This window comes from Cricetulus griseus, chromosome 7 (assembly GCF_003668045.3).
Source record: "Cricetulus griseus strain 17A/GY chromosome 7, alternate assembly CriGri-PICRH-1.0, whole genome shotgun sequence".
Taxonomy (NCBI): Eukaryota; Metazoa; Chordata; class Mammalia; order Rodentia; family Cricetidae; genus Cricetulus; species Cricetulus griseus.
In genome coordinates, this window is record NC_048600.1 from 35,931,482 (window position 1) to 35,944,586 (window position 13,105).

Sequence of the window (13,105 nt, forward strand, 5' to 3'; positions counted from 1 at the left end):
CAGGAAAGGGGCAGGTCTAGATCATCTCTGGGTCTCCTCTCCTCCCCGCCTCTGTCCCTCTCCTGCCAAGTGGCTCCTGAATTTATCTGATGGTAAGCACCACCTGATACTCATGGCAATATAGGTTAGTCAGGGTGTGGGGGTGCCACATCTGGCTAGCCGTATTTTAAAACACTTGTCTTAAAAAAAAAATCAATGAGCTGGGGCTCAAGTTCAGTGACAGTGTTTGCCTAACACACACAAAGCCTTAGATTCGACGGCATTTATGGGAACACTGAACTTTCTGTACAATTTTTCTGAAAACCCAAAACTGTTTTTAACAAATCATAGGTCAGGCTGGAGATGCACGTCAATCAGTAGAGTGTTTGCATGGCATGTACAAAGCCCAGTTCAATCCCTGTCATCTCAACATTCAGAAGTGGAGGGTCAGAGGTTCGAGGCTCATGCGTTACATGAGACCCTGTCTTTAAAACAAGCAAACAAACAAGTAATCAAGCTTATTTTTAAAAACTAGCCAGACAAAAATATTACTAGTGTAGAATATCAGTTATCTGGGCAAAGTGCTGCAGTGGTACAGAAACATAACATGGACTGCCTTGTTCTTTACCATCCAAATATGAATCTAGTCTGGTGATCAGCAAAAAGCCAAAGCCCAACACTGATACAACCCCAACAGAAAGGCATTTCATGCAGAAAGGTCAGGACTCTAAGCCAGTAGGCTATTTGCTCCCTGGCTGTCTCTCCACAAAGGTTTTGAAGCAGAAGTACTCGAAAAGTCTGTTTCCATCTTGGATTGTTAATTTCAAAAGAATTCTGCGACTATTCCAACTATTCTCAACAGCTGGTCTCACCTTCTGAATCTAAGGACACAGACAACGAAGAATGAACACACTGAAGCAGGGAGAGCCCTGTCTGCATGGGGCTGCTTGCTGGCACCCAGAAGCTGGAGATGGGAAGACAGGCCACAACGCCATTCTGTCCTCATGTCCCATAACTTTAATCCCACTGGCAAGAACTGAAATTCAGATTTTGCATCTTAAAACGGGCTACAATCAAGAAGAAAGTGTTATCACTTGACACATCAGGGATAGCAACATGAGATCTCCATGTGTTTTAGAGAGAGAAAAATGAACACACATGAGTGACAAAAAGGGAAAAGCTTGGAGCATCATCTGCTTCTCATCCACAAGCAGCCAAAGCCCTGGGAAGTGAGGAGGCAGAGTTAACAGAAGCTCCAGCTCCCAGGGTGTGCACATCTGGCTCCAGTAAAGCAAATCTCTTCATGAAACCTTTGTGATGTCCTGGAGCCCCACTTGGTGGTAAAGGACTTCAGGAGGAAAGCTGTTCTTAAAGGGTCCCAGCTCTAAGGGATGCTCCTGTGTAAGTCTTCCACCTCCAGTTCCCACATGCTTTCGTGGACGGGATTGTCAGAAAGATCCGTCATCTTCACAGCCTGTAGGCAGGGCTCAGGGCTACAGGCCTGAACCACGCCCATCACCATCACATACTTTCCTGGGAAGAGAAGAAAAGGATGTGGTGATCTTCATACTAATAAGGCAGGTGGGGACAACCTACAAGGCCTTGATCAGAGAAGGAAGATGGAGACAAAAAGATTATCTAGGGGCTGGGGATACAGCTTGGAGGCAAAGCTCATGCCTAGCATGCACTAGGTCCTAGGTTTGATCTTTAGCCCTGCAAAGTAGGGAGAGGAGCTGAGGGGAGGACCTCAGTTCAGATCCCCAGCATCCATGTAAAAAACATGGTAGGGTGTATGCATAAGTGATCAGTGTCAAGGAAATGGAGACAGGAGGATCCTTGGGGCTCTGTGCCCAACAATCCTAGCCCAGTCAGAGACCTCTTGGTTCAGCTCGAGACCCTGTCTCAAAAAATAAGGTGAGAGCAATCGAGGAAGACACTTGATGTACCTCTGGCCTCCACATACACAGGCATGTGTGAGCACACCCCCACAGGAGAACATGCACACAGCCACACAATCCTGACAGTAGACACCAAAACAAAGGCAGTCAGGGATCAAAACAGATACATGCATGAACAATGAGATCAGCGCTTAACCTGGAGGCCGACATCTGCATCTTATTGGCATCTGCTTTTCATATGCTAAACACAATAGGCAGGCTCACTCAGCAGTCATGCCCCTGGAACGCAAGCAACTCTGGGTCCCACTGAGTTATAATTAGACACACCGCCCCAGGCAGGGGCAGAAAACCCAAGCTTTGCTCTCAAGTCTTGTTCACTGCTCAATGCCAGAGCGAGTGACTGGTCTCTGTTCACAAGACGGGCACTCCCGCAAAGCTACTTCCTGACAGCCGAAATGTAAATCCAATTTTCCCCCCACACTGCCAAAAAAGTTAGGCCAGGCATCAGCACACCCCTCCTCTCACCACCCACAGCACACTGTGCTGTTGTTCCAGTCCCTGCCACCCCCAGCTTTATCCCAAGCCTCAATGGGCACACACAGGGAAATCAACAGAACAGGCTGCCACTGGATGGTCTGACATACTATTAACCACAACTTCCCATTCCCTGGGGGAAGTGCCTCTCCTTGAAAGCGCAACTTGGCTAGTCATAAACCACACAAAATGCAATTGTGTAAAAAGTCCCTTGTCACGGCAGGAAAGACATGCAGCCAGTCCCCTGCATGACTGGCTTCCACCAGCAGGATGAGTTTGCACACAAGCCCAGGATCTCAAATGAAAGAAGTCAAGCACTGGGGCTGCCCATCCCTCCCATGTTTTCCCTGACCGGGCCCATAGTAGGATCTTTGGATCTAACCCCAGGTCCCATACTGGCCATCCTCTGCTCTGAGCCCCTACTGGTGATAAAGACAAAATTCTTAGAATTACAAGGCTGAAGACCAGGGGAAGCTGACAGACTTGTTCTGTGAAGCTTGGAGGAAGACACTACACAACACGCTGGGACCAGTGCTGAGCCCATGCACCCGTATCCCTCCATTTCTCCTTCCCCACAGGACCCTGCCCAAGATCAAGCCTTCACCTTCTCCTGTTTGGGCTACAGCACGGCTCAGAGCCCGTGTCCTCCCAACCATAGTCCTGCCCAAGAGCCTGCCCATCACAGCACAGTGTAAGCAACACCGCCTGCAGAATGAAGACCAGAGGGCAAAGCTCCCAATTTAGGTGTGTCTTCAGAGCCTGGAGAGAAACTGCTGGATGCCCTAGAGGCAGGCAGGGGCCCTGAAGCAGCAAAACAGCAGGCATCAAGGTCATTTAGCAAGGACAGCTCCTTCTCAAACTGTAGACTTTCAGTGCTGCCCCCTGGGGCCCTGTTCCCTGCCTCCTGGCCTTTGCTGCCCCCAGGGGCCCTGTTTCCTGCCTCCTGGACTTTGCTGTCCCATGGGGCCCTGTTCCCTGCCTCCTGGCCTTTGCTGTCCCATGGGGCCCTGTTCCCTGCCTCCTGGCCCTTTCTGCCCCATGGGGCCCTGTTCCCTGCCTCCTGGCCTTTGCTGCCCCATGGGGCCCTGTTCCCTGCCCCCTGGCCCTTGCACATGCTGTTCAAAGGAGTTGACAACCTACTAGTACACACATGAAGAATGTCCCAACAACCCAAGAGGGTTAGTCCCTACAGATAAGTACAATACAGCTTTGGGGGCTGCCTCCTCCAGGAAGCCTTCCCTGATCTCCCCTTGAGCCTTGAACATGTTTCCTTCTTCTGTGTCTAGTTCTGTATCTGTATAAATGCCAGATGAACCAACAAGCCAGAAGGACAAAAGTCTCTGTGCTCTGCAGCTGGAGGCCCAGGTCTAGCAGTGGCTAACACATGGCATGCTTTTGTTGGGACTTTTCTACTTCACAAACACTGAGGCAGGTACCATGAGTACCACTCAAATAGAAGGAAGAGCTGTCACCCCTGTACACACACCCTGGGCTCATCTACAATGGCACTTTGTGTTTTAGTGGCCTGTTTACTTCCCTGGTTCCTGGTGAGATGATTAATGAGCAAGAGGAAAGAGCATGGGCCCTGCGCCTGGGCATACAGGCTAGAGGGTGAGGCCAACAAGTTAAGTCCAACACAAGGACATCTGCTGGGTGCCAGGCTCACTACACTGTTAGCACCAGACTTGAGACACTGTCCAAGGCTGACCTCAAGGGGCATTGCCTAGGCTGGACACCAAACACCATGGAATGAGAGCAATGTCAAGCCTAAGTCCAAGGGCAGTCAACTTTTTCTGTAAAGGACCAGACTACATAAGTCAGGCTTTCGTGGGCCATAGGCCCTCTGTCACAACTACTGGACTATGTCATTATAGTGACACAGTGACCCTAACCTTTTGTAAATTACAAATACATTTCACTTCAATAAAACTTCACTTGCAGATGCTGATTTTGAACTGCATATAATTTTCACACATTGTAATTTTATTTTAGATGCATCAAAATATAAAACACAGGCCAGGTATCAGACAAACACCTTTAATCCCAGTGCTCAGGAGCACAGGCAGATCTCTGAGTTCAAGGCCAGCCTGATATACATAGTGCGCTCCAGGCCACCCAAGGCTACCTAGTGAGACTCTGTCTCAAAACAAAACAAACAAAAGTGAAACCTGGGCCAGTGAGATGGCTCAACAGGTAAAGGCGCCTGCTGCCAAGCCTGACAACCTGAGTTCAAACCCTGGAACCCACATGATGGAAGGAAAGAACAGGACTCCAAGTTGTCCTCTGATTTCCACGTAAGTATTATGGCACACACACATGCACACATATACCCTTACTCAGAACAGGTAATAAAATAGCTTTAAAGAGCCAGCATGTGTGAGAGCCAAAGCTATATTTTAAGTTTTAATTACTATGCCTTGGAGAGCCATGAAACAAAAATGCCTCTGATCTGCAAGCCCCCCTTGCCCAAGGACAGATAGTTCCTGAAATGCTGGAGGTTATTGTTTATAGGAGATAACAAGTCACATGTTTTCACTCTCTTAAAACAAGTTTGTTTGACCCATCTGCACCGGATGTGCTTGAGAACATGTAGGCAGGAGGTTCACAGACAGGAAATACATTAGGATGTTTGCTTTCTCCTGATTGGATGTAGGCTGGGGAGACATCAGGATGTACGCTTGCCCCTGACTGAACCTGATGGGAAATACTTAGGATGTTATGAACTGTGATTTGGGGCCATCTTCTAGAAGCCTAGAGATGGACCAGGCCACAGCCCATCCACCTGGTCAGTAGTTAATTAAAGCTTGCTTTAAATTTGGCTTTGAATTGTGGTAGTGGTCTTGTTTTCAATCAGTGGGATTAACACATGGTGGCACACACCTGTGATCCCAGCACTCAGGAGGCAAAGGCAGGCAAATCTCTGTGAGTTTAAGACCAGGTTAGTCTACATAGTGAGACAGCCAGGGCTACACAGAAAAACCTGACACAAACAAAACAAAGTTTTAAAATGTAAAAGTTGAGTCTGGAGACAGAGCTCAGTGGTAAGGCACTGAGTGTGATTCCCACTGTGTGTGTGTGTGTGTGTGTGTGTGTGTGTGTGTGTGTGTGTGTCTGCTTTTAGTTTACAGTCCATTTGAGTGTGCTCGTCCTAAATTAGGGTTAAGACTGGAGAGAAGAGAGAGAGAGAACAGAAAAGGTAACCTAAATCTGAGGTCAAAACAGTCCAGGTCACACCCCTGACCCCGTCTGTCTCTAGACAGAATCCCCACACTCTCTGAGCAGGAAGAGAGTCTGGCCTGATTTCACAGAGAAGGACCACAGAAAGGCAGGCCTGGTGAATCCATAGCCTTCCTTCAGAAACCTCCTGATCTGGTGTTGAAGCTCCAGAGTCAAGTAGAGGCAGGCCCTTGTGTATCTGGGTCACAGCTGCAGCCTAGTATCTTACACAGGTCCCATGTATGATATGTTCACTTGACATCCTTGTCAGTGAGATGAGACTCCAGGCCTAATGCCTGTCCCTTAGAGTATCTGGTTCTCAGGACACCTAGGGGTCAGGCATTGGACCAGATTAGGGTCAAGCTGTCGGGACCAAGTCCAAGTACTGTAGTAGCTCAGAGAGCGGTCTGAAACCCAGCAATATCAATATATGAGAAATAAGTCCTGAGACTCAGAAAACCTGAGGGAATGGGCTTCAACAGAGCCCTAGGCAAACGTGATGATGATCCCTCAAGTGTGAGCAGCAGCTGTTTATGAATTGTGAACCACAGCTATGTTGATCTCATTAGGAAAGGTATAGAAAAGTGTCCCAAACCCCTTTGGGTAACAGTGGCTTTTCCAGATGTACGTCCATTTGTCCTGGGACATTAAAAATGTACAGACATGAGACTGGGATATCAGTTGGGCGATTGCTTGTCTAGTATGCACCCCCAGAACCACATGAACCAGGCGTGTGGCATATGCCTGTAATCCTAGCACTCAAGAGATAAAGTGAGAAGTTCAGGAGTTCAAGATCACCCTCAGCTACACAAGGAATTTGAGACCAGTCTAGACTACCTGTGACCCTGCCTCAAAATAAACAGAAAAGGACACACACACATTTCCTGAGACGTTATTTCTCAAAACATATGGGGAAAATGAAAACATCTGTGGGGAAAGAGCTTGTGACAGAGAAGCCAACAGGTCAAAACTAGGAGGACTGGGAGAGCTCGGGAACTTAGAGGTATTTTCACTGAGTTATTTGTTTACTATTTTTGCAGTCTGGGTTGAACCCAAAGCCTCATCAATGCTAGGAAGTGCTCTACCACTGAGTCCCACCCCAGGCCCTCTTGCCTTTTTGTTCTGAGACAGGCTCTCACTAAGTTGCCTAGGCAGGCCTTAAACTCACTCTTAGCGCTCAGACAGGCAGACAGGCTTTGAACTTTGCCATCCTCCTGTCTCAGTCTCCTAGTATTGGGATGACAGTTGTGTACCACCAGGCCAGATTGGAGCCTACATTTTTGAAGGTGGTAGCAGGTGTTGCAATCATCCGATAGGTCTGGGAGTCACCTGACAGGAGTTGGGACAGAAAGGGGAACGAATGCCTAATGCCTGGATGTGGGACCGCCCCGCCCCGGGGAGGGACAGCTCCCTGCAGAGCCGGTCTGGCCCTCATTACCTGGGAGCAGGCAAGGCCGGCCTCTAGGTACGCGCTCCAGGCCCCGCACGGAGAAGGCCCCGCTCGGGTCGCGCAGCCGCGCCTGGCCGCCTTCCGCCGCCAGCACGGTGCCCTGCATCCATACGGCCGCCAGCTCCAGCGGCTCTCGGCCCACCGCCGCCCGCGACAGCCGCCAAGCGCCCGGGCCTCCCTCCGCGTGGCGCCGCAGCTGCTCTGCCAGCACCTTGAGTGGTGGCGACCGCGGCAGCCGTACGGCCCCGGGGCCACCCGAGGTCAGCGACTCCGCCGCCGCCATGCCGCGCCACCGCCACTTTCCCGCCAACTCTGACTGGCAGCAGGGGCTTGGCGAGCGGCAGCCAATCAAAAGCATGCCGGCGGGAACCAGCCAATGGCCAGGACAGGGGGTGGGACCGTCGTGCCAGGAGTGCGCATGCGTACTTTGAGTAAGCGCCTGAAGCTAAAATTGAATGGGTTAAGTTGAATTAAAGAGAAAAATAAACGAAGGCAATGAAATAAGGAATTTCCTTTTGCAAGGAAGAGCAACCATTTAAACCATACGTCTCCCGTCTCCGGTGCAGTTTACTAAAAAGTAAGAGGTGCTCACCAATAGTTGTAGATGGCCTAATTTTAGAGCAGAAATAAAATGTGCGCCTTTAGCAATACATTGCCACACGAAAAGCAGAAATGCAAACAGATCCTGCACCTTTTGGATAGGGGATCTCATCTACTCACAGGAGAGAAAGTTCCAGAGGGATACTTTTTTTTCTTGGTTTTTCGAGACAGGGTTTCTCTGTGTAGCTTTGGAGCCTATCCTGGCACTCGCTCTGGAGACCAGGCAAGGGATACTTTAAGCATGATCGTAAACACAAATTGATGTGGGGGTTGTTGGTTCTCTTTTTCGTGCCTCACAGATAAAGGCGAATATGCGGTGGTGGTACACACCTTTAATCCCAGCACTCGGGAGGCAGAGGCAGGGGTATTTCTGTGAGTTCGAGACCAGCCTGGTCCACAAAAGCTAGTTTCAGAACAGCCTCCAAAGCTACACAGAGAAACCCTGTCTCGAAAAACCAAAAAAAAAAAAAAAAAAAAGAAAAAAAAAAGAAAAAGAAAGAAAGAAAAAAACCCTGTTTTCTATAAATAGACAGACTAATTACTTAATAGGATTTTTTTTTTTTTTAAGTTAGAAGTAATGCTCAGAAAGGCAATGAGGACAGCCAAACTGCCCTTTCTTCCTTATTGGATTTTTGTAAAGTTATATTTATTTATTCTTGGGGGTGTACATGCCACATGTGTGGAGATCAGAACACAGCTTTTGGGAGTCTGTTCTCTCTTCTACCATGTGAACCCCAGGGATCAAGTTCAAATCTTTCCGATGGGCATCTTTACCTGCTGAGCCATCTAGCCAGCATTTACCTTCCTGTATTGTTTTGTTCCGTTTTAATAATATATAAGTGTTAGGTCTCAAGGAAAGCCAGGATAAATGGCTCACTGAGGTACCTATTAACATATCAAAGTGGATGCTTGCTATCTCTTCCAACATCACTCAGTACCTGTGGCTCCCAGCACTTCTCACCTTGCCCCAGACCCTCATCCTCTCCAGTCCAAGGGCTGGGCTTCCCTTCCCCTAGCGTCAGATGTGGTGATATATTGTTTATGATTTATTAAAGCCACTGGAGATCAAAATAGCAAAGCAGCCATAGAAGCCAGGCCAGTGGTGGCACACACCTTTAATCCCAGGACTCAGCAGACAAAGGCAGATGGATCTCTCTGAGTTCAGGGCCACCCAAGGCTACACAAGCCTAAGAGAGTAATAAAGCTCACACCTTTAATCCCAGAACTCATGAGAGGTATTTCAGGCAGGAACAGGGTCTGAGAGCTGGCATTCATTCTCCAGCCACATTGAGGATGGGAAGTCATTCATTCTCCAGGCACTCTAGGAGAGGCAGCAGTCTGAGGCTTGGTGAGAGCTAGTGGAGACAGGACTGACCCTTTCAGCCTGAGGTAGAGGTAAGAGTTAGTGGCTTGGCTGCTTTCCTTTTTTTTTTTTTAAATCTCTGGTGGCTTTAATAAATCATAAACAATATATCATCACAATTCCTCTATATAACTCAGTCATTTTGGCTACAAGACTTCATGGTCTCCTGGCTCCCTCTTGGCCTCTTACTCTGTGCCCCCCCCCACACACACACACACACTCACACCATGGCCTAATCTATTCTGTTGATCATGTTTAGTCTGGACTTCCAGATGTCTCTGTCTGTTTTTTCTCTAATATTTACAATAAAACCTTTTCCTCAACTATATCTAGGAATGGTCATGTCCTTGTTTTCATTCAATAAAGTAATTTAAAAGTTGAAAGAAGAGCTGGACATCGTGATACATGCCTTTAATCCCAACACTCGGGAGGCAGAGGCAAGTGGATCTCTGTGACTTTGAGGCCATCCTGGTCTACAAATTGAGTTCCAGGATAGCCAGGTCTGTTACACTATCCACTCTCCAAATTAACTCTATATTGCCATATCATTCATGAAAGAAATGTATACTGTGGAAATTTAGAGTAGGCAATCACTGCAAAACACATTCAAGGATATTGCTGACTCCTGAGTGTATTAACTTAGCATATATATATATATATATATATATAATATATATATATATATATATAATTATTATTATTTAAGACAGGGTTTCTCTGTGTAGCCCTGGATGTCCAGGAACTGTCTCTGTAGGCCAGGCTGGCCTCAAACTCAGAGATCCAACTGCCTCTGCCTCCCAAGTGCTGGGATTAAAGGCACTTGTAAACATGTGTATATGCGCGCGTGTGTGCACGCGCGCACACACACACACACAGAGAGAGAGAGAGAGAGAGAGAGAGAGAGCGAAAAATAAGATATAATTTAAAATAATTTAAGATAATAAACAGTCCCTATCTTGGGACGCTGAAGGGAGTACTGCACAGGCCCTGGGAAGGCCGTTCTCTAGTGGTGAGGACACTGAGACTCCCAGAAGCTCTGTGGCTTGCTCAGGGGTGTCCATCTCTACACTTCCATCATGCTGGAGAGGAACTGGTTCCTAGACTGAGCCAGGAGCCAGAAAAACCAAGAGAGTCTTATCTTTCCATGCCCAGGACCCCTACTGGACTTTCCTGGGTAACTAGAAGCCAGAGAAGTGATGGGGAAAGCAGCTAGGGTGAAGCAGAGTCTCCTGGGAATCCCCCACCATTCTCTGGTCTCCTGATGCCTCCCCAACACTCTGCCACAGGCTGCCAACAGAGGAATTTCCCCAAACCCAAGTCTGAACATGTCCTGAGAGCGATTTACACTCCCAGAGAATGGGCATTCCACATAAGAGCTATGTGTCTGCCTCAGGAGGAGCCAGGACAGCAGGTATTTAGGAAGCTGCCATGTTCTCAAAATGGCTGGGACACAGGAGAAATGCATAGGACAGAGGAGGCCTTGCCTATAGGACCTCATTTCTTTTTTCATACACACTAATATGTGTGTGTGTATGGTGCATGTACGTGTTTGTACGGCTGTGTGCATGTGCACATGGGAGCATTTGAACATGATGGGGGTGGTCCTACATGTGGATGTCTCTTCCTTGATTACCCTCTCTACTGTGTGTTCCTGTGTGCGTGTGTATGTACGTGTGTGTGTGTGTGTGTGTGTGTGTGTGTGTGTGTGTGTGTGTGTGTGTGTGCATGAACACCAGAGAGACACTGTATACTTGTAGAGTTCAGAAGACATTTGTAGGAGACAGTTCTCTCCTTCCACGATGTGGGTCCCATGGTGGAACTCTGTTGGTCAGGGTTGGCAATGAGCTCCTTTACCACTGAGCTCTCTCATCAATCTCAAAGTTTTGTTAGTGTTTTTGAGACAGGGTCTCATTATGTAGCCCTGGCCTGGCTCACAGAGATCTTCCTGCCTCAGTCTCCCAAATGCTAGAGTGAAAGGCATGTGCCAAATCCAGGGCTGCACTCTTCATAAACCACTTTAAATTTTTCATTATTCCTGTAGTTATTTCTGTGTGGCTGTGTGGCTGTGTGCATGCCATGGTGAGCATACAGAGGTCAGAGGGCAACTTCATGGAGCCAAGTGTCTCTTTCCACCTTTTTGTGGTTCCAGAGTGGGACTCAGTTTGGTGGGCTTTCTTTCATTGCAAGCACTGCTTACTCTAAGGCAACAGCTCTCAACCTGTGGGTCTCAATGCCTTTGGAGGGGGTCAAAGGACCCTTTCACAGGGGTCACCTAAGACTATTGGAAAACACAGATATTTACATTACAATTCATAATAGTAGCAATATTACAGCTATGAAGTAGAAACAGAAATGACTTTATGCTTAGGGGTCACCACATCATGAGGAACTATATATTAAAAGGCCACAGCATTGGGAAGGCTGAGAACCACTGCTGTGGGCCATGTCATCAACCCTCTACTACACATTCTGAGACAGGGTCTCTCACCGACCCTGACTGATTTGTCTAGGTTGGCTGGTCAGTGTGCTGCATGGATCTGCCTGTCTGTGCCTCCCCGGGGCTAGAGTTCCAGCTATGCTGCCACGCCTGCTTTTTATGTGGATGTTAGAAATTCAAATTCAGCCAGGCGTTGGTGGTACACGCTTTTAATCACAGCCCTCAGGAGGCAGAGGCGGGCAGATCTCTGTGAGTTTGAGGCCAGCCTGGTCTACAGAGTGAGTTCCAGGACAACCTCCAAAACAATGCAGAGAAACCCTGTCTCGAAAAAACAAAAACAAAAAAATAAATTCAAACTCAGCAAGTACATTAGCCATTGAGCTACGTTCTCAGGCTTTATACAACCTCATTTTATCCCCTGGTACAGTTAAAGCAACTGAGGTGGGGCCAATGACAAACCTCAGGCTATGTGACTAGGGAGTAGGGCCACCAGAACTGAAATGTCTTTCCCCAGCTTCTCTCAGATGAAACCGGTGTGGTCCTCAAATGACTGCCAGCTTTTAACACTTCTTATCTGCAGGGAGTAGTCTTGATCCCTGGGTTCCGGAAGCAGTGTCCTTACTCTTCCAGGCTAGTTTGTAGGTGCCACAGATGTCTGGAAAGTCCTTTGTGGTAGGCATTTGTCCTGTGAACTTTGCCAGATGCTGAGTGGTACCCTGACCCTCCTCAAGTTGTGACTACCAAAACATGTCTTCAGACACTGTCCACCTTCCGTGGGAGGTGAAGTCATCCCAAGAGCAGCAGCCTACGTGACCTGCTTCACTCTGCTTTGAATCATACTTGGGCCTGCTCATCTCACAAGCAATGCCAAAAGGCTCAAACTTAGATATGCCAGCTGTGACCAGGCAGGTAACCTTGGCATAGAAGTGACAGCCTACCCTTCAGATGCTCAGCCTGGTCACCATGGTCTGGGGTTGCCAAATCAGTTGGTTTTTGTTGTTGTTTGTTCTTGAGACATTTGTATATGGGGTGAGTGTGTGTGTGTGTGTGTGTGTGTGTGTGTGTGTGTGTGTGTGTGTGTGTGTGTGTGTGTATGTGTAGGCCAGAAGTGAACCTCCTGTGTCAGTTCTCAAGAGCTATTCACCTTGGTTGTTTTTGTTGTTGTTGTTATTTGTTTGTTTTTCAGACAAGGTCCCTCACTGGCCTGGAACTCTCCAAGTAAGCTGCGCTAGCAAGTTCCAGATCACCTATCTCCACCTCCCCAGCACTGGGAATGCAAGTGTCCCACCATACCAAGCTCTTTCACATGGGTTCTGGGGGTTGAACTAAGTCCTCACACTTGCACACCAAGCACTTTACAGACTGATCCTTCTCCCCAGACCAGGTTTAACCTCCTGATATAGAGATGACTTAGGTGGTAAGAGTATTTATCGGTTTATTAGTCTTGCTGTGGATCTGAGTTCAGTTCCTAGAACGCATGGAAGCCCAGCTCCAGGGATACCTGTTGCCTCTGGCCTAGGCAGGTACCTGTCAATGCACACACACACATATTAATAATTAAAAATAATTTTTAAAATCTTTTTTCTTAAATTTTTTGAGACAGGTTTTCTCTATATATAGCCCTGGCT

The 13,105-nt window shown here is 47.9% G+C and overlaps 1 protein-coding gene across 1 annotated transcript; it reads right to left on the reverse strand.

Annotated features, from left to right (window-relative positions):
• Positions 1-973: 973 nt before the first annotated feature.
• Positions 974-7,400, reverse strand: Rmi2 (RecQ mediated genome instability 2). The gene is made up of 2 exons (XM_027424791.2): positions 7,066-7,400; positions 974-1,512 (listed from the first exon to the last, which is right to left on the reverse strand). Exons 1-2 carry the CDS (start codon positions 7,358-7,360, stop codon positions 1,364-1,366), a joined length of 444 nt encoding a protein of 147 aa, XP_027280592.1. The 5' UTR covers positions 7,361-7,400; the 3' UTR covers positions 974-1,363.
• Positions 7,401-13,105: the final 5,705 nt, after the last annotated feature.

Coding starts and splice junctions, on each gene's coding strand:
- Rmi2 (XM_027424791.2), bottom strand. CDS start 7,360: ATGGCGGCGGCGGAGTCGCTGACCTCGGGTGGCCCCGGGGCCGTACGG. Junction 1,513..7,065: donor CCGGCCTTGCCTGCTCCCAG/GTAATGAGGGCC, acceptor TTCTCTTCCCAG/GAAAGTATGTGATGGTGATG.